This window comes from Ahaetulla prasina, chromosome 2 (assembly GCF_028640845.1).
Source record: "Ahaetulla prasina isolate Xishuangbanna chromosome 2, ASM2864084v1, whole genome shotgun sequence".
Classification (NCBI taxonomy): domain Eukaryota; kingdom Metazoa; phylum Chordata; class Lepidosauria; order Squamata; family Colubridae; genus Ahaetulla; species Ahaetulla prasina.
The window spans coordinates 200,411,832-200,437,728 of record NC_080540.1 but is presented as its reverse complement, the minus strand read 5'-3'; the positions used below and the strand labels follow the sequence as shown (position 1 = coordinate 200,437,728).

At 37.3% G+C, this 25,897-nt stretch overlaps 2 protein-coding genes across 7 annotated transcripts in view; one reads left to right on the top strand and one right to left on the bottom strand.

Moving 5' to 3' along the window:
* The window catches only part of GNE (glucosamine (UDP-N-acetyl)-2-epimerase/N-acetylmannosamine kinase), a 52,441-nt gene extending 48,899 nt beyond the window's left edge, over positions 1 to 3,542 (top strand). For all 3 annotated transcript variants that reach the window (XM_058166206.1, XM_058166207.1, XM_058166208.1), the window contains exon 12: positions 2,608 to 3,542. In XM_058166206.1, the coding sequence (XP_058022189.1) occupies positions 2,608 to 2,843 (236 nt within the window). In that variant the 3' untranslated portion in view covers positions 2,844 to 3,542. The remainder of the gene's footprint in view (positions 1 to 2,607) is intronic.
* Positions 3,543 to 8,647: 5,105 nt separating this feature from the next.
* CLTA (clathrin light chain A) lies at positions 8,648 to 25,778 on the bottom strand. Of its 4 annotated transcripts, XM_058166214.1 has the most exons (7): positions 25,399 to 25,778; positions 17,648 to 17,685; positions 14,406 to 14,523; positions 13,503 to 13,614; positions 12,320 to 12,373; positions 10,374 to 10,409; positions 8,648 to 9,160 (listed from the first exon to the last, which is right to left on the bottom strand). In XM_058166214.1, exons 1-7 carry the CDS (start codon positions 25,601 to 25,603, stop codon positions 8,989 to 8,991), a joined length of 735 nt encoding a protein of 244 aa, XP_058022197.1. In that variant the 5' UTR covers positions 25,604 to 25,778; the 3' UTR covers positions 8,648 to 8,988. The 4 variants fall into 4 exon arrangements, with proteins under 4 accessions (XP_058022197.1, XP_058022194.1, XP_058022193.1 ...); XM_058166212.1 differs by lacking the exon at positions 8,648 to 9,160 and having other exon boundaries at positions 9,176 to 10,409; positions 14,406 to 14,544; positions 25,399 to 25,777; XM_058166211.1 differs by lacking the exons at positions 10,374 to 10,409; positions 12,320 to 12,373 and having other exon boundaries at positions 25,399 to 25,768.
* Between the last annotated feature and the right edge of the window lie 119 nt (positions 25,779 to 25,897).

Genomic DNA, 25,897 nt, shown 5'->3' with positions numbered 1-25,897 from the left:
TCTCCTGTTAATGGAAAAGATCTATCAATAGAATAGGAAAGGGAACTTTTTTATGAATGGAGAGCAGTCTTAATTTCTGTTTCTTTGGAGGACAAGCCCTCATTTAAATTGTGAAGCATACTTGCTAGCATAGAATCATAATTTTTGAAAACTTAAAAGAGATTTTACTGAGACTTGTTTATGTAACCTGAATGTAGTAGAAACCATGTTTGATACTTCATTTTTGATCCCGTTTCCCCCAAAATAAGACTTCCCTGATAATAAGCCCAATCGGGCTTTTGAGCACATGACAATAAGGCCAAGCACTTATTTCAGGGTTCAGAAACATAAAAGACCGAGTCTTATTTTCAGGGAAACACGGTAGCTCCTATGAAAATAGACTCAATCTAATTTTAAGAAAATTATATTTGTGCCTAAATCAACAGTTCTATAAATCCAATCCAAAGAATAAATAGAAACTTTTTTTTAAAAAAAGTTAGAGCATTATTAATATTACTGAGAACCACTAATATAAGGATTATTGGCATTGTGGTAGAAGTTGGGAGCCATGAATTCTAGTCCTGCCTTAAACACAAAGCTGGTTGATAAATTCAAGCCAATCCCCCTCACAACCTTAGGAAGACACTTGTGGCAGACCACTTCTGAAAATGTTGCCAGAAAAATTGCAGGGATTTCTTGGGAGGCAAAACTGACTGCAAGGCACCAACCCGGCCCCACCCCATTATGATCACTGTCATTACTACTCAAACCTATACTTTTCCTTTTCTTCAGGCCTCTCTGAAAGATTCAGTTACACCCTCACCCCAGGGGTGAAATCTAAAAATTTCCTGTGGGCGTGGCTTAATTGGTAGGTGTGACTTGGTGGTCAGGTGACTGAATGGGCATGGTCAATAATGATAAATAATAAAAATAATAAAGTATACAAAACTTGGGAGGCACTGGTCTACCTTCTTTAAAAATAGAGGCCCTGGTCTACCAATTGCCTTTTAGTGAGAGGCCCCGGTCTACCAAGTGCCTTTTACTGAGAGGCCCCGGTCTATCAAGTGCCTTTTTTTGGCAGGCACTGGTCTATTTTCTTTAAAAATAGCGCTGATCAGCTGTAGTGCGGCCCTTTGAAGTGCCGCGGCAGTCATTTAAGGCCGTTTGCAGCTATATCACCACCGAGAGCTTCAGGGACAGAGAAGAGGAACAGCGAGGCGTGGGGGGGGGGGCAGGGATTTTTGCTACCGGTTCTCCGAACTACCTGCCCCCATCGCTACCGGATCACGCGATCAGGTCCGAACCGGGAGCATTTCACCCTGCCTCACCCATGTATCTCTAGTGTCCATATTTGATGGTTTAACAGACAATGGAAAACAGGAATTTGGATTGTACTGGCATATGATATAGCTGACTGTCATGAAACCAATTTTTATCAGTGAAATCATACTTACTTTGAAACTCCATAGTAGTTCTTAGGACTTTTTCTCCATTTTTTTCTTTCATCTCAGCATACTATATTTTACTTTTTTAAAATTGTTAGTAGTTCTCAAAAATAGTCAATGAATTTGTAAAGATGCAAAACATCTGTAATGTTTTGGAGTATATTATATTGCATAATAAATTGTTTTTATCACGATTCGTTAAGCTGTTAAGTGACTCAGAATGTATTTATTTATTTATTTATTTATTTATTTATTTATTTATTTATTTATTTATTTATTTATTTATTCATATTTATATACCGCCCTATCTCCCTAAGGACTCAGGGCGGTTCACAGGCAAAATAAAAATACATATAGGATACAAAATAAAACATCAGATTAAAAAACTTATTCAACATAGCCCAATAGTTAAAAATAACAATATACACAATAAAACCCAGTTAAAACCCATATAAATTTAAAACCTAGTCCAGTCCTGCGCAGATGAATAAATATGTTTTAAGCTCGCGGCGGAAGGTTCGGAGGTCCGGAAGTTGACGAAGTCCTGGGGGGAGTTCATTCCAGAGGGCGGGTGCCCCCACAGAGAAGGCCCTTCCCCTGGGTGTCGCCAGACGGCACTGTCTGGCTGACGGCACCCTGAGGAGTCCCTCTCTGTGACACATAATGTAGATAATTGCTTTATTTTGGACAGTTGAAAGTGGTGTGAAAGAGGCAGTTGCTAATTTGTTCTTATTTACCAATAAGAGCTGTGCACAGTCTGTTCAATTATAGAAGATAGTGAGGGGACAAAAATGTAGCCATATACTAGTATGTTGGGATTGCATTTCCAAGAATTCCTGGCCAGCATTGGTAAAAACAAGATGGCTGCTTTAGTTCCAATACCTGGCAAGAGCTCAGATGGAAAGGCTAGTATATAATGAGTTACCTTGGTGCTCTCTGAGCTTGATTTTCTTGCAGACATTTCATTACCAAAGTTGGTAATGAAAAGATGTTCTAACACTGAAGATGTTACCTAGTTTGATAATGAAACATCTGCAAGAAAAGCACCAGGCTCAGAGAACAACAAGGACCCCACTGTTGTACCCTGAGCTGCAAATATTCTCTTCTATCGGTAAAGTTTCTTTCTTATGTAACTCCAGTTCTTATGTCCTCCCTAACTCATGTTTCCTTTTTTTCCTCACAGCAGGAACAGCCCTGGGCCTTGGAATTGTTAATGTTCTGCACACCATTAGTCCTTCCCTGGTTATACTTTCTGGAGTCTTGGCAAGTCATTATGTCAATGTTGTCAGAGATGTGATTCGTCAGCGAGCGCTATTTTCTGTCCAAACAGTGAATGTGGTCGTCTCAGACCTGAGTGATCCTGCCTTGCTTGGAGCTGCTAGCATGGTTCTGGATTATACCACACGCAGGATATACTAAACACCTGGGGAATAAGTAGAAATTCTTATGAAGTTTGTAACAGGAAAGATATTTCCTACTGATGTTGGGGTTTTTTTGTTGTTTCATATGGTTTTATGGAAATCTCACCCATAAAAATTGTTCCCATCCACCTTTCCTTTATTTAATTTCTATTTTTATATGCTGGAATGTCACTAGAAACATGGCTCAGAAGAGGACTCTCTTGTAGAAAAAATGAAATTAAACACTTCTTGGGAGCTAGATTATAAAAAAGAAAACTGGATGTACTTCTTCCTAATGTATTTTCAAACTGTTTTTCTCAGTCGATGGTAAATTCGGTAACCAGACCTTTGTTAAGCAAGTAAAGAAATATTCCTGACACATACATGTAATCATTTCCATCTCTGCAGAGCTGGGCAGGTATGAACTCCGTATAAGAGAAATTGGAAGAATTTCATGGTAAAATACCCACCATTACAATGTGACTATCAATGAGTTCATTAATTAGAATACAATCTTTATTATGTTCAGTTTCAAAGTGCTTTCCTTTCAGAACTGCCCTTCAGAAATACTGACTTACAGAACCATCATAATTGTCAATTATGTTGGCCAGCAGTTACTGCAGCTGTAACCTGGAAACCCCATAAAAGGCACATGTTTGGAGACATTAAATGTGCTAGAATGGAAAAGAGAATAAAATGTATGCTTTGTCTCAGTTAACAGTAGTCGTGTTTTATATACATCCTCTGAATTGCGGCGATTCCTACCCCCTGGTTTTCATGTTCTTTGCTTTTCACGTTTTCAGCCAGTTTTTCATGTTTTGGAAATTAAAGAGTCAGTTGCACAAGTCATTATGCTTTAATTAATTGATCCAGATTGCTAGATATCTGGCTGAAAAGATAGATCTGGTCAACTTGGGGCTTGAGAAAACATTTGCTTTTTGAATCAAACCCATATTTAATCTGGCTTTCAGAAATCTGTCAGATACATTTTTGTTAGCTTCAACATGCTTATCAAGTCCTACTTTTTTAAAAAATACTATACTATGGTCTTACTGGCATTTGATTTGTGCTTACAAAACCCAGATATATAGAAGGCGAATATAGTGGACCATATATTAGAGATTTTGGAAGCTACGAATACTGAACCTCATAGTGTGGCAACTTTCGGTTCTTTTATGTGGTTATCACAGAAAATAGTGCAAGGGAACCATTTACCGTGCAGGCTTTTGCTGTAAAATGTGGGTTCCCCCCCCTATTTTAAAGGCACATTTTAAAACAAAAACAGCATGATAGGATAGCAGTAATAACAGAATTTCTTCAGGAATCTAGATCTTCTAGAGCAGGGGTAGTCAACTTTTTTATACCTACTGCCCACTTTTGTATCTCTGTTAGTAGTAAAATTTTGAAACTGCCCACTGATTCCACAGTAATGCGCCGTGTAATTGTCGTCTGCGCATGCCTCTTGCACAACATGGATTGGGTTTGGGGGGGCACCGGCTACCAGCTTTGCTTGTCTGTTACAGCTGGGTGGTGTGTGGGGAGATGCATGAGCTATTCTGGGACGAGGTTCTTGTTTGCGGTCGCACTATAGCGCCACTTAGTTTCTTTCACTTACGTAACGTGAAGTAAACTTATGCATGGGTGATGCAAATAGTATACTTTCAGAAATTTAAATTGTCACGGGGAATTTTATGAAAACCTAATGCATTTTTTTTAAAATAATGCTATGAAAATTTTTTAAAAAGTCAATTAAATTAAAAAAAAGGAAAGTGCTCCAGTATCGGACAAAATCTCTACTGCCCACCATGAAAGCTGGAATGCCCACTAGTTGGCGGTAGGGACCAGGTTGACTACCACTGCTCTAGAGTAACTGCTTTCATTTGTAGCATGTATAAGAGTGCATCTGATCTTTATATTTGAACACTTTGGGATCTAAAGATCAATTAAAGATACTTGATTAGAACTCCTGTATAAAATTTTGCTTCTTCTAACTTGTTTATTAGAGGGTAAACTGGGTTTTGGAAAATAATCCTCTTTTAAATGCTTTGGGTTGTCTAGATTTCTGGGTATACAAGAAGGTATCTCCTTGTTCTTTTGCGATTCTGTGCTTTACATCCTCAAATCATCCCTAAAGGATCAAATTTGTCCTCTAGATCAAATTTGGAATTTGTGCAGAAGATTTGTCATACTGGTGAATTTTGTTCCTTAACTGACAAACTGGATATAACTCAAGAAAAAAGAAATGAGATGTCTTTGACAAATGAATTTGTACTAGGATTTTATGACTCCTTCATCTAATAATATAAGGAAAATAGTCACTGCCTGAACATTTGTAATAATGAATTACTGTAAATAATTGAGTTTTGAAAATACAGGGTGTGAAAAGTTATCCATGCAAAACAAAGTAGGATAGATTTCTATATGAAAGTTTGAGCTCCTTTTCCAAATTCAACAAATATTTTTTGTTCTTTTTGCTGGCTCTAATATGTCAAATGCCATACATGTTCCTCTAGTTCAAAGGAATATTCACCTTTCCCTATATATCCTATTTTGAAAATTATTATACAGTATATTAAAATATAATTTTACATATTACAATATTAAAATATCGATTAAAATTCTGCCCCAAGCCAAACAACCTTCTGAGCAGTGAGTAAACTTTCAGTAAACTTTTCATTTCCATTATCTTCCTAGAATTATAAAACAAGAGAATTTTCCAGACCTTGGCTGCATTGAACTATGGGAGTGAGTTGCAGACAACTGAGCAATTAATATAAATACTGTAGCAAAGGGTTAAATTTAAATGAAGAGGGTCCATTTTCATTCTGAAAGAACTGCTACTTTGAAGGAAGCTTTGGAGTTCAAAACATTTTGCAAAATACACAGCTTAGTTTTCAGTTAATTCTCTTGAGTTCTAAATTTGTTTTTCTGTATGAAATTAGAAAACACGAGGTTATTTTTGCTGTCAGTTCTGTTCAGTTAGGCAAGCGGGAGAAAAACAATGACAATAGTCTGAAGCAAAATGAATGACTGGAAAATCCCATTCCCGCGACACCTACAGCTTTCAGACTGGAACAGATTGCTAACATTTAAGGCTTACTCAAATTGCATCTGCATCCCTGAAGAGTGATTTTGGAGAAGAAATTTTACTCATCCTTCTCCCCACAATTATTACAGTTGCTAAAAAATGAAAAATTGACTGCATTGAAGCTACCACCAAAATTTAATGCTTGGGATTATGTCTGTTTCTTACCTGAATGAGTTGCTTGTGCAGTTAAGCTCAGGATTTGGGATATTTAGGCAAGGGAAGCAGAAGAATGGACTTATAGAAACAGATTTGACTTTCCATGCCTCCTCGAAAGCCACTTAGTAAATTGGTATGAGTTTCATCAAGCCAGTTTCTCCAAATAACGTTCAACTGTCTTAAATATTCAATGCTTTTGGAAAAGACAAGTTCTTTATTTTTGTGCATACTAACAAGTTATCCCAAAATAGTGAAGCTGTAATTTTTGGGATGGCTTTTTGATAAAATAGTTTGGTATTAGATGGAACAGAAAAGAAATGTAGTGCTGTGCTCACTTGGCTTCTAAACCATGAAGGGAACATCCAAGTTCAGCATTAAATAATGAGATAGTGCAGGTGGGCTGTTGTGACTTCAGTTCACCTCTGGTGAAACTTGCAGATTTTTTAACTGGGGCTGATCTATGACCGTTTTAGTTAATTAGGCATGTTAAATATTTTGTTTTAATTCGTTTTTAAATTTGTGATTTATACTGTGCATTCTGTGTGTTTTAATATGGCTGTAAACCGCCCTGCGTCCTTCGGGAGAAGGGCGGTAGAGAAATTAAATTATAAATAAACAAACAAACAAACAAACTATCCAGAAAGTAATTTGTTTAGTTCCAAAGATTTTGCAGAATTGTATAAAACGTAGCTTCCTCAACTATTCATTTCTACTTAATGCTGTTTTAGAAGCAGCTACTGTAGGAATATATCCTTTATCCTCAGTGTCTAAAACCTGATACCATCATCAGATTCTAGGTTTTCTCATTTTGTTATCAGAAACAATCCCTTTCTTTAAAAACAATCTCTTATAAACCTGTTAGAACCATGTTCTGTCAATTTTACTCCCATAAAGTCTAGCTGTAAAAGTATTAGAGAAGACAGTTCCAAGTTAAATCAGGAGGAAAAGAAAAAGGAACAATTAAAACTCGCACCACACGTTTTCTGAATAGCTTTTATCCCAGAGCTATAATGTAACGATGAACTAAAGGGCCACCATCAGTGAGCTGTTGGACAGCATTACTTGGTCTGTTATGTGGATGTTTGGGTGGTTTAGGGGCAGGGAATTTGTGGTGGGTGGGGAGGTGTTTGGGGATTGGACCTAGTCTTTGTGTGTTAAGTGAATTTTGTTGTATGGGTATACTGTGTATATACGTAAAATGACAATAAAGTTATTAAATAAATACAAGTCTTAAATCAGGCTTCAATACTTGACAGTGTAATTTTAAATTAAAAGCATAGGTGCAGAGAATATGATAAAGTGGAGCAACAAAAGATAGTGCTTTCTTTGGTATAGGAAAAAGACATTCTTCCTATATATTTTGGGTAAAATTTGACTAAAATATGCATATATCACTTAAATGTGTGTTAAAAATATGTATTTTTGTAATTAAAATTTCAATCTTATAGCAACATATATTTTGTAATTGCAGGTTTTGATTCTTTGGAATTCATCAAGGTAGCTACAAAAAATTGAGTGTGGGGGAAAATGTTTTTTTAAAAGTGTGACTGATATTCAAGACAAACCATAATCCCGTTTCAGCCTTTGATGGAATTAAATAACTTCTAGGAATATAAATTATGTTATCTGATATAGTATATATCCTTCCCTACTCTGGGCACCCTCAGATGTACAAACGTCAATTCCCAGGATTCCTAGCACCAGCCATGCTTCCTGAAGAATTCTAGAATTGGTCAACCTACACGAAGAATATTTTTAAAGTCCTGCATGGGCTAGGACTTTAAAAGTTCAGGGCTAGGTTAGCTGCAGAAGCAAATCTCCCAAATGCCATCTGCCTGTCCTAGGTTAAATAGGTAGGTATGTTCGAGGTTCCCTCCTTTAAGCCCTGCCGTCTGATGGGACCTCAGATGTGTACCTTCTCAATGGCTGCCCCGGTCCTTTCGAAGAGCCTCCCATTCCAAGGATCCTTTCCTGAGGGCTGTGAAGATCTGGCTCTTCTCCCAAGAACTGAGCTAGAATGGAGGTAGAATTTTAGGAAGAGTCATCTGCCCCTTGGGGAAAGGGTACATTTGTTTCAAACTGTTTTTTTAATGGATTCAATTCAACATACTGGTTTTGACTTTTAAACACCTTCACGGCATGGAGCTGGGTTATTAGGAGGACTGCCTTTTCCCAATTACATCTGTTCATCCCATCAGATCTAGCAGGAGGTATGCTACAATCCCATATGCTAGGGAGCTACACATGGCAGGGTCCAGATGGGCTTTTTCCTGCCATGGTGCCCACTTTATGGAATCCCCCTCCCCAGTGAAGTTGGCTTCATCCCTGTTGATTTTTGTGACATGGGCAGCTATATAAAGTTCAGAATAAATGAATGGTGAACTGCCTCAGGTCACTGTATGAAGTAGGTGGCCATTTAAATCTTGTGAATAAATAGTTAAATAAATATTACCGGTTTGGAAATGTTATACTATAGTGCAAGGGATAAATGGGGGGGAAAACAGTAATTTTTCTGTTTTTGAAAATACAATTTTCAGCTATTATATTCCCAACTATTTGTAGCTAGCACAACAGAATCCTTTTAAATGAGTAGTTTCTTCAGCTTTTTAATATTCCCACACAACAGTGCAATTTAAACAGACGTTTAATATTGGTACATTTGAAAGTCAAATCTCAATGCATAAGAGGAGGAGCATAGAGACTACAGTTCTGGAAGTTTTCTCCCAGTTTGGACACCAGGAGGACACAGAGGAGAAACATGCAATCACAGAACAATGATCAAACTCTAAATACATTGTGAGGTTTGGTCCAAAAACAAAAACAACAAAAACATTTAAACATAATTAATCCAATTACTGCAAACACAGCTTCTCTGAGTAAAGTTAGATATTGCATTTGTAGTGTAGGTTGTGCTTTCCCTTCAGCGAACCAGCGGGGCCTGCTTGAGCGAAATCAGCACTGAGCGCATGCGGGACACATCTTTCGCCTGCTTGCTCGACTTGGGGTTAAAGTCACAGAGTCGAGCCACACGTTCCCACTCGGTGCCAGGAGATGAGTCATCAACATCATTCACAAAGACTTCTTCAGCTGCCCTAGAAATAATGCAACACCATGTTTCATTTCAACGAAATAAGACTCCCGTCCATTTTCCCATGAGTTGTTTCCTAATTATTTGTAAAATCATCATCACCATCACTCAAAAGTAGGGTAAAATTTCCAATCCTCTCTTTTTAAACCTTCAAATTATGGAAGGGGCAATAATCAAGACCCAGGTGAAGAGAGAGGTGCTAAGTCAAATGTTGGGAGTATATGTGTTCTTGGTTTAACAGAGAAGGGTAATCTCAACCTTATATAGTATACAGGGATGAGGAGAGTGGGTCTGTTGAGAATCAACTGTACAGATGCATAACCTGAGTCTGCGTAACGTGCAAATTTGACAATCTGCACACAATCTCATTACCCACGCACTGAGTTCTGCATACAATATAAATCAGAAGATCCACAATACAATGGCAGAGCATGTGTAATCCATGCAGAAGGTTCCCGGTGCAATCCTGAGCATTTCCATACAGGGCAAAAAAAAAGAAAAGATTCCAATCTGAAACTTCGGAAAGCTATTAGGAGTCAGATCTGAATGACACTAAGTTTGAAGGATCACCATTTGATTCTATATAAGGCCATCGCCAATGATCCTATGGATACTAGTAGAAGTAAGCAGGTTGGCATAGTATGCTAAGATTGGTATTCAGTTGCCTTCTTAATAGTTATTTTCAATTTTTACAAACTATAACATGAAACTGGAACACTATTTTCAATGCTGCCGAGAGACAGCAGAATTTAGCATGAAAGAAAAGAAGTCATAGCCCTTATGCTTGAAAATGCTATGGACCTAAAGGCTGGAACAAGGAAGACTGAAGGAGAAAGGCCAAGGAGAAATCTGCTTCTTCATTTCATCTGCACATTTTGTGCTTAGTGACATCACCACAAGTATTGTCCCTTCAATACTAGCATTCTGCTATCTTGCTCACAAATAGGAAAATTATTTTCTGGAGCTAATCGAAGCAGACCATGAACTCTGAACACAAGCAAATGCAATAAAGCAGACCTACTTATGGGGAAGGGAAAAGGAAGAAAACTACTCCCACAGAGTACGGGGGGGAAAAAAGCAATGAGATGAACTTATGAAGTTCAGCACTGATCACAAGTATGGTTGTATTTTACAAACACCACTGATGACAAGGGTCACTACAACACTGCTATTTCATGGGACAAGACACTTAAGGGGCAGTGAAGAGTTTACTTAACTGTTCTAGGCTGTAGCAAGGATGGTTTATGTTTGTGCTTTAAAGGTGAAGAGAAACAAAAAGGAGAGTTTAAGTCAGATATAGAAAAATGAAAATGAGCATAATGCAGATGGCAAGTAAAGCTGGCCAGACATGCACTTTGCAGCACTATCAACATTCAGGAATAGGTGCCTCCGAAATTTCTTTTACGGCAGCTGCACTACAGGCATTCTTCTCTCCCCCCTCAACCAGTTACAGGAAACAGCCTTTCTGCCTGAACTTCGACTGCAAAAATCGAAGGCAGACACCACCTGTATGTCCAGCACTTCACTAGTCAAGGGGTTTCCTAAGTCATCTGCCAAACTTCTATAGCGTTGGGAAAAAGTTTCGGGACTAAATTCAGAATAGAATACCCATCAGCCTTCTCAAGGGCTGCCATGCAACTCTTCTGGATTACACAACGAATCTGAAAATATTGTAGGCAATTTTAAGGAAATATAAATCATGGTGAGGAACACAGGGCCCCAGCTCCAAAGCAGTTTGATCACCATTTCTTTTTCCTCAATTCCTGACATACTCCATTTAACTACAAACTTGCTGCGTATAGATGAGGAACAATAATTTTCTCATCTCCTGAACTTGCCATTAATGGGGTTTTCAAGCAGGAAAAAATGTGTTGCAAATTGCGTATGTCTCTTTCTCTTGGTTCTCTTTTGAAAGACAAATTACTCTATCAACACATGTATTATAGTATTCTGTTTTGTCCATCTGGACTTGCCCCAGTGAACATAAATATCACAATATCTAGCATGTGCATTGAGGAAAGAAGGCATTTGATTCTGAACAACAAACATCCAGAACAAACATCCAGAAGATAAGAAGCACCTTTTTATTTATTTTTTTCAAGGGTATAGAACTGGAATATGAACAGAAAAAGTTATCCCACTTATTCTGAAATAAGAGTTATTTTTACATAGGAAAGTGGTATATCTAAATTTTACCTACAATTACTAGAGCTAAATTCTCCAGCCATATTTTATGACTCTGAATGAATCCTCCCATTCTATATTTTATAGGGAAGTTATATAAAACTACCTAACCTGTTTTCCCATTTGTTTCTATTTCTTATTAACCACTGCAGTAGTTTTACACCTAGTATAGCTACAAAGGAGCTGCTTAAGTAGCTTTTATTATTTTATACGCTTGAGTAACATAATTCTAAACAGCCAAATATGTAAAAAGTACAGGAGAAGAGTACTCAGCTGTGAGAAAACAACTGAGTGTTTTCAGTTATTAAATATCACCTAATTTAGTTCAACAAAATTCAACTCTGCATGCTAAGTAGTTTAATTTTCAATATAGAATGAAATTTAAGACAGGTTTGCTTATTACAAAATTAATGAAACTGAACACTGATTTGAAAAAGTTCAATTTACTATTCAATTATTTCACCTATTCCAGCATTATCTATTAATTTTAATATTTTCACAATTGTTATTCCAGATATACACTCTACTGCATAATTCAAACAAACTATGAGTTATCTGAAGTCTTCAGCATTTGCTACATAGTAATAACACTTTTAGTACTATATTCAAAGCCAACAAGAAATGACAACAAAACTATGGAATCTCTTTCCTTAACACTGGAAAATTGTTCTTCCTTTTATTTTATTTGAAACTTCCACCATTCTTTGATTAAAAGCACTTAAATTATTCAGTGATAATGTGGCCAGAAGTCAACTGACATTTTTTGGATACTGTTATTGTTGCCAATTTTAACTGCATGTAATATCATAGAAATTGACTCCCCCCCACCCCAAAGTCCGATGTCTTCTTCCTATTTTGCTCTATAACAAGGTATGCCTCTCTCCTTAGGGGTACTTTAATCACAATAACTCTCAAAAGATTAAAAAAATGTTAAGTAAAACAGATGGATCAGAATATAACCAGTAGTTAGGCAACATACACATAACCGATCACGTCAGCGAAGGGTTGTTTGTAGAAAGCTTCATCTGCCACCCTAGATGGCAAGTAGTCCACAGAAGAGGCAAGCAGACAGAAGACAAAGAGAAAAGAATAAGCAAAAGGAAACATAGCCAAGTAGAATTAAATTTCAAGTGATTAGCATGCAGATTAATCTGATCCTAGAAATACTTAGAAATTGTAAGTGAAGGAAAAAAACATGTAAGAAATATGTGTTAAAAAATAAACTACACAGATAAGAAACAATTTAGTTCAATTAAGATAAGTTAGTCCCTTGCAGACAATCAAACATCCTGATTGCTCTCTGTAGGCCTTCAGGCATTGTTTTGCACAATAAAATTTCATGGATATTTTGGTAAACTAGGTTACAAACAAACAGCTAACAAAGGCAACTTAACTGGCAATAGCTTTTTTTAAAAAGTGCTTTGGTTTATGCTAAGAAAGGGGAAATCTGCTCTACAGAGCAATCATTTCTAAACCTTTGAACCAGCAAGTGGCTATTTAGTAAAGAGGACATTCCATCTATCATCTCTGCAGTTCATTTTTATCACAAGGCTCAGGAACTAAGGTAGAAAAAGGCTAAGAAGCAACTATGACTTCCTGACTAAAAACCACAGAAACTGCTAAAGAAAAACCCTATTTATTAAATTGGCTGTAAAGTGAACTGTCAAAACACAGCAACATTTTCAACTGCTTCATTCAGAAATATCAAATACTGATTGTAATAAAAAAATCTTAACTCCTGTTGTTCAGTTTTTATACCAGACTAATGAAAGAAACTATCTAATCAAGTATGTATATATACATACACATAAACACACACATATTTTATAACCGTTAACAGTCTCTCTCTCACACACACAGATTATAAACCTATAACATATACAATCACACATACACAGTCATTTAGTTTTTGAGAAAGGGTTGAGATTGTTTCTATTACTGAAAACAGTTGTTCAATGGTACTAGCAAAGTCATGATAATTCTATACAAAAAAAGGAGGGGGGGACTGGGAATGAGAAAATTGTTATCCTAAGAGTAATGGATTCCTGAAAATTTCTCAAAGAGGCTACTGTTTTCCAGTTAGCATAGAGCCATTATCATGTCAGCAAAAATATAAAAGGTATGCCAAAATCCAATAACTGATCTTTAACTGTATCATTTACCTGTTATTTGCTTTCGTTTTCTCTAGCTGCTCATCTTGTCTTGCATACCACTCCTCCAATTCCTTTATTGCTTTTTCCTTCCATTCTGCTTCTTGCTTTCGAGAGTTTGCATCTTTAAAAAATATACACACAGACATGTGGTTTATACATAAATATCTAGTCTTTGCAATTAATAGAACTAAAATTCTGAACTATTATCAACTAAAACTATGGAGATCATAGGACTTTTCTAGGGGATAAAAATCAATGGAAGGTAGGTAGTTTACCACTTAGATTTTGTGAATGACTATTAATGGCAGTAAGCACAAAGGCTGGAATCAATTTCAAGATTAATTAGCAGTACAAATATATTAATTCCTTTCTGAAATGTAGCAAAAAATGAAACCAGATCCACCATACCAACCAAGTTCATGACCTGAGGTAACTCTACAAGAATAATGAAATAGTTGGTTGCATATCCCAGTTTCCTAAGACTTTTTTAAAAAATTCTTGGTTCTTTTTTTGAAATATTAATGACTATTTCTTTCAAAAATTAAATAGGACAATGAATGCTAAGCAAACTAATCAGCAGAAAAACATACATGTTGGGGAAAAAACACAAATGAATTATTTCTAGAATTTGAGATTATTTGGCAAGAACGGTTATTATATATATATATATTCTGTGCTTTAACAACAGAGCGGCCCTATTTTCTGGGCCTGAACAATACTCTCTTCTCTACCTAATGGGCAGGAAGACATACTCAAAATGGAGTCAACATGCATTCAAGGGAGATGGCAAATGCCTTGCCTATGGTTTGCAATTCAAGGATAACTGATAATATTGCTGCTTCAATAATCCTTACTCAGATGACAATAAAGTTCCCATTAACAGTTACGTGATGCTCAAAATTAGATTCTTACCAAGCTCTTCTAGACGCTCTCGCTGCTCTTCTCTCCATTTGCGAATGCTCTCTGGTTCTGTCTGCAGACGATCAGCTTGATAAATAGCAGCATAGCAGTCTGTAGGACCATTGCTCTCCTGATCCAGACAAAGAGGCAGCTATTTTTATAATTGAATAAAAATAAAGTTCTAAGATATAGTTAGCTTTGCTGCATTAAGAGCAAGACGAAATGTAAGAAGAGGCAAATGGATCAATAATGACAACTTATTTGGAAAGATTTGGTAATATATAACCTCATGGCAAATGAAGCATTAAATGGGAGTTGAGAGCAGTTTCTGGGTTTCAGCCTTTTTTAAAAAAAGTATTCTTGGGCTGCCACCTTAAATTATGAAAAAGCAAGAAAACCTAGGAAAAACCTTCTTTTGCTAGGAAAAATACGAAAAGGGCAACACTAATAATAGTATTTTGCTAAAGAAATAGATGAATCCTAGTCATCTGTAGGAAAAAAAAGAATGATAAGTATCTGTCAGAAGAGAGCACTGGCAAGTATCTCCTGTACTTCATTAATATTGTGCTGACCCTCAAAGAGGGGATACCACCCAATATACTTTTCAAATAATAAGGAAGAGGCTTATAAGTTTATTTTAACAGAAAGATTCGTCATGTATTCACGGGAAATTTTTAGAAGCCAATTTGATGTAGTGGTTAGAGTACCAGAGCAGAAATCTAGTTATTGGGAGTTCTAGTCCCACTTTAGGCACAAAGCCAGCTGTGTCAATTTGAACCAGTCACTCTTTCTCAGTCTTGGGAAGGAATAACTTCTGAAATATCTTGCCAAAAAACCCCACATGGACTTATCCAGGCAGTATCCGAGAATTGGACATAATTGAACAGAAGAAAAACAAATGGAATTACAGGTAGTATTTGAGTTAGAAATGTAATGAAGCCTGCCAAATACATTCGTAACCTGAGGATTCATAGGAGTGAATTGTGTAACTTGAACGTGATCACTCCCTCCTTTTGCCCATGCATTCGCTAATCGGATACGTGGGTCATTAACTGCACGTGAGGTATCTCAGGATGGGGAAGGCCATGGGGGACCTAGTGATGGAACAGACCACCTGCTTCAGACCACCCAAGGCCCCACCCAACCCAGATAACTCATGCAATTACTTTCCCCCTTTCCCAATCCTGCAACAGCAGGCCTATGGAGACTCACTTACCTTTCGAAGATTTAACAAACTGCCTCCTCTCCTGCCTCTGTTTCTTTGCTCCCAGCAAGAGCATTGGGAGAGCAGGATAAGTGCGACCTGATCAGCTTCTTTGACTCACTGAGACTGCCTGCCATTTCTGGAGCGGTGGGCAATCTCAGTGAGTCTCCTCCAAAGGCTTCCAGTCTCAGCACGGAGAAGTATTCAGATGGTGATGGGAGGTTTTGGGCCAGTGAAATCGCGTCGCTTCAAGCCTCCTATTGGCATGCAAACACTAGAAGCTTCTGGGTGCCCTAATCTCACGGGACTTTAGGCACCCATTCTCTGCAAAAGCAGATGGGTGCCTGAAGTCGCGCAAGATCATGGCCCTCAGAAGCTTCCAGTCTTCAGATGAAAAATGTTTGAGCAGGCAGGCAAAGAAACAGAAAGGCTGGAGAGGAAACAGCTTGCTAGATCTTTTCACTGTGGAAACAGGCCTGCCTATTGAGACCTAGTGTGGCAGGATGGGGAGAGGGAATAGGCAGGACGAACATTGCAGTGCCTCTGTTGTCGTTCGTAAGGATGAATGACTGCTGTGGTGTTGCAACATTCATAACTTGGGGACTGTGTTGTAACTACTTTGGGGGGGGGGGTTATATCACAACTTCAAACGGTTGCTAAGTGAACTGTCATAACTGAGGGACTACCTGTACGTATCATCGTATGTATGTACCATATGGTTCTTTGAATTACAGGTAGTCTTCAACTTACTTAACAATGTAGGGACCAGAAAATTCACTGTTATGGGGTGCAGTTGTTAAGTGGGACTTGTGTCCTTTCATGCCAGTTTTCCTATTGATTTTGCTTGCTGGAAACTGCGCTGTGACTGCGCTATGTTTCAATAATAATAAATGTGAGCTGGTTGCCAAATGCCCAAATCATGATCATATGATTATGGGGCTGAGATGATCATTAAGTCACTTTTTTTCAGTGCCATGTAACTTTGAACAGTTGCTAAATGAATGGTTGTAACTCAAGGACTACCTGTTTACAGATCTGCCCTCTTATCAATTTGCCATATGTCAGGAACTTTATTAGTGCTTAACGCTATCACAATTATTTATACTTTTAATATTTTATATTACTAATACCTTTTTATATTTTACTTTAACTGCACAATTTTGATTGATTCTGATTTTTTTAAATCACAGAAATGTTTCTGATGTTTCCACCAAGACCAATATTTATCCTTCCTACAAATACTACAGTGAGCCAGTTTTACAACATTCAGACTCATAAAATGTAATATATTAAGGCAAGTATTGGACAATATGAAAACAAAAATTCTTAAATGCTAACAATAACAGAAAAAATAAATAGCTGATATAATAGCTTATTTTCTAACAGTTTGTGTTTGTGATTAATTAAAAAAACCTTTAGCTACATTTGCATGCTCAGCAAAGGAGTAGATCTATATCCACATAGCTTTTCTGACAGAATGCTGTGAAGCCAGCTTAACTGAGATATGATCAGTTCTGAGACAAATATACGGAACAGCACAAAAAGAAATGCAAGTTCATAAATACACAAGAATCTGTTGCAGGTGCAGAACACTGAATAGATGCATATTTACAAATTGACAAATAATAAAAGGATATGCGTATGTGATAATCAAGGTGCCTTGTCAGTTTTTTAACCCATTCCCCCTCCCTAATCTGTTTCTACTCCCCTCCCCAAGTATAGTCCTAGGATAACTCCTTGCATCCCAGGGAAACAGTAACGGAAGCTTTTAGGAATTTTTATATCTGCATAACTTCTTACTCTTGTACTTATGCCAAGATTCAAAGCTAACAGAGAGTGAGTTGCTGAGATGCAGATGAAGGAAAACTGAGAGAATCTCTTCTGTTTTTCTAAGAATACTTATTATCCGGCCTTTTAAATTTTAGAAATCAATTGACAACTCCAGCATTATGTTGGTTTAATAATGAAGTGCAAGAACAGGAGACAAAACTCATTGTCAAGAGTTCGGTTCAATTAGTGGTGACCATTCTTACAGTAGAATTTCACTTACCTGGTAGATATCGCCATTTGTCACGCCATCAATTGCATCTGAGGAAGAAGAAATGATCTACATTAATTTTCTTGGCAACTGAATATTTCTTTAAAAGTAGTAGCATTTAAAAGTATGTAAGAAAGTAAACTAAAGAATGAGGCTTTATTTAGTTATAGTTAAACTAGCTTCACCCTCTCAACCGGAAATTGAGAGACTATATAAACTTAAGAGTAAAGACTACAGAAAGCTCATGTTTCAAAGCTCTCTTCTCTTTCAATTGTTTATTTGGTGAAGCCATAATTTTTCAGTCAACCTCTTCCCTTTGTAATATATTTTATAAAATATTAATTTCAAGGTAACTGTTAAAGCCACTATTGTAATAGTTTCAAAACACTTGAAATGCTAAATAAATAATTCACTGAAAAATAATTTCTATGATTAAAAATTGATTATAACAAGAGTAAAGCATAAATTCTATCAGATTAGGAAAATTAAGGGCTACGTTCATTTTGGGAGAGATCATAAATGCAGACACCCTGAGGTGAGATTGACCTTCCAGAAGGCACTTAAAAGCAATTCTGTCAACTCGCTTGGGAATCCAACAGTAGAAATGAAGCTTCTAGATGGCTATATGTAATTAATGGAATGCACTCCTGTCATTGTTTTTATTTATCTTAATCTTTTTAATTTAAATTGTTTTTAATGGTTATGCGTTTTATTATATATGCCACCCGGGGTCACTACGTGAAATGGATAGTTATACAAATGTGGTCAATAATACAAAGAATGTATAAATGTATATATAATCTGCTTGAATCAATCAGTGAAATCAATCCTGCTTCACTGAAGATTACAGAGCTTCATCTATCATGCTGGTCCAGTGCACGTTTGCTTGATAGATATTTTCAGTATAGGGCTGAGAGGACAAAATCACCCAGCTGCCTTCTGAGCCTAAGCGAGGATCAGAACCAAGACTCCTTGCTACTATTGTTTCACATCTTTTCTTAATAAAGCAAATACACACACAAACTCTTTCTTTCTCTTACATGTTGCTGATTTCAGTATCCTAGAAAAAAATCTTGAGATATCAATATGAAGACTAGTTGTGTTCATGCAGGGTAGGCCCTATGGAAACCACAGATCATTTTCTTTTATATTTTATTTTCTATAATGTTTTTATGTATTCTACAATTCCATTAATTAATTTTCCAGGGCAAGGAGAAAATTAGATTCAGTCTCTACTGTCAGATTACAGCAACTTAATTTCTCATTAGGTTTTTAAAATTGTACTTCCTTATTTCTAAAATTCACAAGAATCCAGTTTAGAAAATGTTTCATTGAGATTACGTTTTATTAATTTTAATAGTTTTTAAAATTGTATCCATAATAATTAACTAATTGTGAGATTTGAGTCAAATTAAAAGGCTAAATATTTAAAGAGATGAGGGAAAAATCCAGTATTCGAGAATTTTTTTTAGAAACAGGAAATTTGCACTTGCAAATCCTTTGCCAGAAGATTAGATATCTATGGTCACACTTCTTCCTGTTATCTCTGAACAGAAAATAGTGGTTACCAGGAACAGAGCATTACAGGCCCTGGAACCAATTCAAAACCATGTTTTCAGATCCCAGATTTTTTTATAGGCTGCTGAACTTAGCAACATGTAAGAGAAAGAAAGGGTTTGTGTGTGTATTTGCTTTATTAAGAAAAGACGTGAAACATCGAAACTGAATCATATTTCTACATTTCCAGGTTGCCCGGTAGGAACACAGATTTCATATTCAAATATCAACAGGTGATTAATGGAATATTTTTAATTGCAATTATCTAAAGAAATGCTTTAGTTGAACTCCACTGTTAGAAAGGATAATTTAGATAATTATTATATGAAATAAATTCAATTCAACAGAACTTTATTTGGAACAATTTAGAGTCTTTGTTTAATTTTTGCAGAAAACAAAAAAAATCACTTGTAAACAGTTTTTAGGACTGCAGTCCTAATATACTCCAATTTTAGGTGGGACGTTGTTCTTAATTATGCTTACTAAAGCATACATTTAGTATTAAGTTTGGATCAGACAGGTCCATAAAATGAAAACAGACATCGTTTCATGCTTTCAGATTCCTCTTGCTGCTATTTCCATGTTTAACCTCTAAATCTACACCAAAGTAGACTTTGGGGATATGAGTGAACTGAAGAAAACAAAATTGTGCTAATGACTATCATATTATTGAGCACACAATTGTAACCTTCACTGTGGTTATTTTCTGTTTCTCTGTTTATTCATAATTCATAATGACTACTGTTCTCACAGATTGTTTCTTATAATGCTAAACATCTTTATGTACTTTATGCATTAAAAATAGCTCTGATAGTAAATAAAACTTAATGTTTTCTTTCTATTAAACATTCTATTCCATTAAACATTCCCAGAAGCAAAGAATAATCTGATAGTAAGAGGGGAGCACTATTTGCAAGTAGAAGAAAATTAGAGCACAAAGCTGATAAGAGTTATAATTTATCTACATGGGGAGGTAGAAACCTGCACCTATCTCCTTCAAACATCATACCAAAAAATAGCATTTATTCTAAACATACACACTCTTGGCTCTTGAGGGGACCGGGGAAATAAAGCATAAGTATTTCTTAAAGAGAATCACATCCCAGGGGGAAACCTAACTAGTTCCAAGTAGTGAAATAAACATTTTATTATGTATGGAAATCTAATCAATGCTGCTAAATATAGCCACTGGCTTTAAAAACAGAATGCCATTCTAGCAAATAGTAATAACAATTTATAAGGTTCGGCTGTTGGGACATTCAAGTTTTATAAAGTATGAACCGGATTGCATTGCTCTTCTGTTCTTTCCAAACCAATGGAATGTTGGAAAGAAATTGTATGCAGGGACTTGAGACTGACTACAAGTAGGACAGAATGCCATAAAATGGAATAAATCAATGTTTGTAAGGAGGAAGAATTCAATAAAAGAAAGACCGAGTTTGAAAAAGAGGAAGCAAGTTAAAAATACCACTAATACCACAGAAAAAGTCCACTAATACATGCCTATGGGAGGGGCATTTAGGCAGTGGCTTAAAATGTTACTATGGTAACTGGATTCTGAGCTCTCCTTCTCCCTGGTCACATGACCCAGGACACAAATATGGTTAATGGCTGGAAAAATATCAGAAGCCATCATCTACATGGTTTCTCATTTTTTAATTCTATTAATTTTCTATCCATTATTTTATTTGCTCTGAATATTTAACCACGGAAACATCTAGGATGCTACAATATAGGAATACCCTATTGCATTCCAAACAAAGAAGAACATGGAAAAATATTATAGATGTTAAGAATCACAATTTAATGATTATAAAATCAAACCCACAAATCTCTAGATGGTTTAAATTAACAAGACAAAAAATAGAACTTTATGTTCTTTCAATACCAATAAACTCTCCGTACAGCACATATGCTATCACTCAAGTTTTAAAAAAATAAAAACTCTCTCCCTATACCCTGGCAAAATGGAAACCAGCCTATGAATGCACCCAGCAACTAAAAAAACCATCATTTCACCCAACATTGATTGTAATTACCTGCATAGTCCCTCAGCTCAAATCCGAAAGACAAGCTATAGCCGCAAGTATGCTGCTCTGTTCAGCCCCAAAGTAATGTCTCCTTGCATTTGTCACAGAACTGCAACCAATATGCTCAAAATTCCACAGCGGGCCATTAAATGAATATATCATATTTTTATAATGTTCAAAAATGTAGATCAGTATTCCTTAAACAAACCTAACTCTAAATCCATATAAAATGTATTGCACAGAACATGAGCATTTTTTGTAATAAAGCCAATCTATTATTTCACAAAAGCTTACTATATGTCATAAACTGTGCAAATTTATGTCAACATGTATGTAGAAAGTGACTTTGTTTATGTAAACAAACAAGCAAACAAAAAACTCTATTTTAAACTAAACCCATTTCTAAAGCTTTTGGCCAAGCATTCTAGAACAGTTACTATTTATTAGCAAATACGTAATGGATTCTGTCACATATAGCAAATGCAAGGAAAAACTCAAGCTAATTTACATTATTCTTATCAGAAACAAACAAAAGAGTAGCAAGACCATTTGATCAAGACTTTATATCAAATAAACAATGAATTTATGAAGTATACTTAGACCATACTTTTCTACTAATCCAAATTAAGATCAAGCCATTTTTAATTTATTCAAATACCCAATTGTGTTCAAGCTTGAATTTTTTCTATTTTTCTGCATAAGTCCACTTGTTCCTCTTTATTTTTCTTGTGAATTTAAACTGCTGTTGGGCAAAACAGATATGAGAGCAGTTGAGGAAATAAAATCCATCTTTAAGAGTTATAAGAGTACATGCACTGAACGATTCTGCTTTTTCTCCCATTCCCTACAGCAAGGACAGCGCAGTAGTTCAGCCATTAAGATGCTGGGCTTGCTGGCTGGCAAGCTGCAACCCAGATTTGAGACCCAAACTCCACACAATGGTGTGAGCTCCCATCCTCGCTCCAGTTCCTGCCAATCTAACAGTCAAAGCATGCAAATGTGAGTAGATAAATAGGTACCACTTCCATGGGAAAATAAGTGCTCCGTAACATCGAAGTGGCCACATAACTGTGGAAATGTCTTTCGACAGTGCTGGCTCAATAGCCTTGACATGGAGACAAGCACTGCTCCCTAAAGGTAGCAACAACTAATGGAATAACATCTGCAGGGAACTTCTTTACCTGTTTTACTGTACCTACAGCAAGATCAAAGCCCTTCTGACAAGTTCAAATCTGGCATTAGATAACACTTTTTGTTCTCATTCTTATAGTAGTGACCATCAGGACAACTTAACTTACTGAAATCAGAAGTCTCTTTTAGCTAAATATTCTACTTTCCTCTGCAAAAGTGACAAATGTTGTAAAGTTAGGTATGGTCAGTACCTCAGTTAAATCAGTTAAACAGGTGGCTCAATTCATGGCTCAATTATGGTAATAAGTCAAGGTACCTGTGGTGATTTTATACTAAGGAATTTCATCAAGATTGCACATATTAGATCTAAAAGGCTTCATAGGAACAGTTTTAGTTTTTTGATGCAGAGACTTTGAAAAAGGAAGGAACTAGGTGGTTAAGGCACCAGTCTAGAAATTAGGAGACCATGAGTTCTAGTCCTGCCTTAAGCACAATGCCAGCTGAATTAGCTTGGGCCAGTCACTTTCTCTTAGCTGTAGGGAGGCGGAAATGGCACACCACTTCTGAAAAACCCTGCCCAGGAAACTGCAGGCACTTGTCCAGGCAGTCTCCAAGAATCAGATACAATTGAAAAGAGGTGTGGGGGGGAGAGAAGGGGTTAAAACCAGATGTTTTATTTGGCCATTTCATCATTTTCCTAGCATTGAATGTACTTTAGTCCCAAAGACACTTAACACTTCTCTTCATTGGCAGAAGATAATGTTGTACAACCATCAAAGGTTATCCACAGCCACCTGGTCTTTGGGTTTCCGGTGTGCACATGCACACCAGCTAGCTGGTCTTCGGGTTTCCAGCGCTTTGGCGTACACATTTGAGTTTGGGCACTCAGCGCTGAAAAGGTTCGACATCACTGCAATAGGAGATCAAACCATAGCCAAATATGCAGTCTGTGCTCTCAAACTGGAATCATACAGATCCAGAATAGATCCGTTTCTATAATTTATTTTGTGCTAATCAAATATAGAATGAATGAGAATCATGTTTAAGAGGGAGAGAAAAAGGAAACAATTTATTTCTTAATTCTTAACAAATTCTTAATTTGTTTCTTAATTCTTTTGAGTTATAAAATCAGAAGTGCTTAGCTGAAATGTACCCACAGAGGAGGCATTGACCTGTCTTGATTAGGGACAAAACAATACGTTTATAAAAGATTAAAACTCTTTTTTTTGCTGACAATAAACAAAAAGGATTTGCTGATTAAAACATATTAAACATGGAAAGAAGGGAATGCTTATATAATTCTAAAGGGAAAAATGGTAAAAGTTTGTAATTGCTATAAAGATCAGAAGCCACTTTCATAACTTTTTTCCCCTCTTTATTTCTATCCTTTTTGTCCAAAACCTATAGTCTATAACAAATCTAATATAAAACATCCAAATTAATGGTTGTCATGGTGTCCCTTTAATGTTTAATAGATATTTCTATTAATAGATATTAATAATTTAATAGATATTAACCGCCCTGAGTCCCTTGGGAGATAGGGCGGTATATAAATATGATTAATAATAATAATAATAATAATTTCTGATTTATTATGTTGTTTAAAGAACCACTAAAGGAAATGGTGAGAGAAGGTGCTATACTTAAAAGTTTCTTACTAAGTATATAGCGTGAAGACACGTAAGCAGCTTAGAATATAAGCTGAGAAGACCTACTTCCATGTTATTTTCCTAAATGGACTTTATGTTTAAAGAAACAATTATATTCTGCCCAGTTCAGACTCCATGCAACTATTTTTTTAAAAAATCAATAAAATAAAAACAGAAATATTTCAACAGCTATATAGCTATATAGTTAAAAAAAAAGGACTATATAGCATATGAGGATTAGACAAAATACTGCTGATCTTAATTGCCTTATGCTCTTTTAAAGGGCTAGCTCTCTGTTGCTTTGTGGAAAAATAGAACCATACTGTAGTGGGCATATAGATTTCAGGGATAGCTAATTTCACAAGGAATGAGGTTGCTACTGAAAAAGGCCAGTTTCAGGTCCATTTTCCCTTGAAGTGTTGAGGAAGAATCCAGAGCAATCCTTCATGGACTATTCAAAACAGGATGAATCGATGCTGGAGGAGGCAGGCCCATACATAATGACAGTAGTTTGGTCTTAAGTAGTAATTATAAGTAACGACCAGGCTTTCGAATGCTACCTGGAAACAAATACAAATACTGGGCATTGATAGGGACGACAATTATTGGGGAGAGGAGCACCCCAACAACCCGAAGTGAATTATGAGGCAGGAAGAAGAGGTGTGGAAAAAATAGGAAGCGCAGGCGTAGATGCCCGGATTAGAAAAATTACTAAAAGATTAAAAAGAAAGGGAAGTTTGAATTCAGTCCCGAGGCCAGTTTTCTTTACCGTGGCTCATTTTATTTGCCATTCGACGCTGGGTTCTCCCTACAACCCTATTAGGCCGGGTGAGGCAACCCGCCTCAGGCAGCAAATTCTCCCAATACAGGCTCTCGTGAAGAAAGAGGCAGAGGAGAGAAAGAAAAGGCGCCTGGAGCCACAAGGAGCGTGTCGGCCTACGACTTTTGAAGCGATGGCTTCAAAAGTTACACGAACAGGCTGCTTTTTTGAGGGGAGTTGCGCCTGAAATACGCACGGTATTTTTTTTTTCGGAACAAGTTTTTTTGAGGGGATGGGGGGCTACCGAGTATTACAAGGCGTCTTCATACGTTCGCTGGGAATGGCAGATTCCCTTAAACGAGAACGCGGCCAGAGCGAGAGGAAGGGGGAAAGGAGGAGCTCTAACCATTAGAACGTTCTACCTCCCCACCCCGAGAGCTATCGAACGTCTAGATAGGGTCGCAGGGGGTCGACCGCGAAGCTTCTATTTCTCTCCTCCCTTTCTCTCCTCCCGAGGGCCGACCGTTCACGCGCGCGCCGGCTGTCACGTGACCGACTCCTCTTTGCCCCTCCCGCACGTGCCACTTCCCCTCCCCCCGCTCCCCGCGCGCGTGTCCTCGGCGGGCCTTTCCTAACCTGCGGTCAGCGCGTCTTGGCCTTGAATCCCGACGGGCACCTCGCCATTTTCCAGGATGCTGTAGCCCTCGTCGTTCTCGATGCCCGCGATTTCATTCTCCTGCTGGGCCAGGAAGGCGGCGGCTGGGTCTTCTTCGCCGCTAACCCCCAGCGACCCGTTTCCCGCCACCGGCTGAGGGGCGCCGAAGAGATCGAACTCGGCCATCGAGCGAAAAGAATCGGGGAGGAGCCAACCGAAGCGACGGTCCCAAGGGACGAGCGGCCCAAAAAAAAAAGGAACCACAAACCCGCCGGAGGCAACCGTTTAACGGATAGCAAGTAGTATTTCCGGCTTCCTGCAGCTACTCGTCCAGCAGTCTGCAGCCTTTTTCTCTTTTCCTTCCTCCCTCCACCCCCACCATCCCGGGAAAGCTCCTAGAGTGATGGCCCAAATCCACCAACCAACCGAGGGGAGAGAAAGGCATAAGCCAATTAGTGTGCCCAGAAGGCGGGATTCTGC

Coding starts and splice junctions, on each gene's coding strand:
- CLTA (XM_058166214.1), bottom strand. CDS start 25,603: ATGGCCGAGTTCGATCTCTTCGGCGCCCCTCAGCCGGTGGCGGGAAAC. Junction 14,524..17,647: donor CAAATGGCGATATCTACCAG/GTAAGTGAAATT, acceptor TGTCTGGATCAG/GAGAGCAATGGTCCTACAGA. Junction 10,410..12,319: donor GCTGACGTGATCGGTTATGT/GTATGTTGCCTA, acceptor TCACCTTTAAAG/CACAAACATAAACCATCCTT.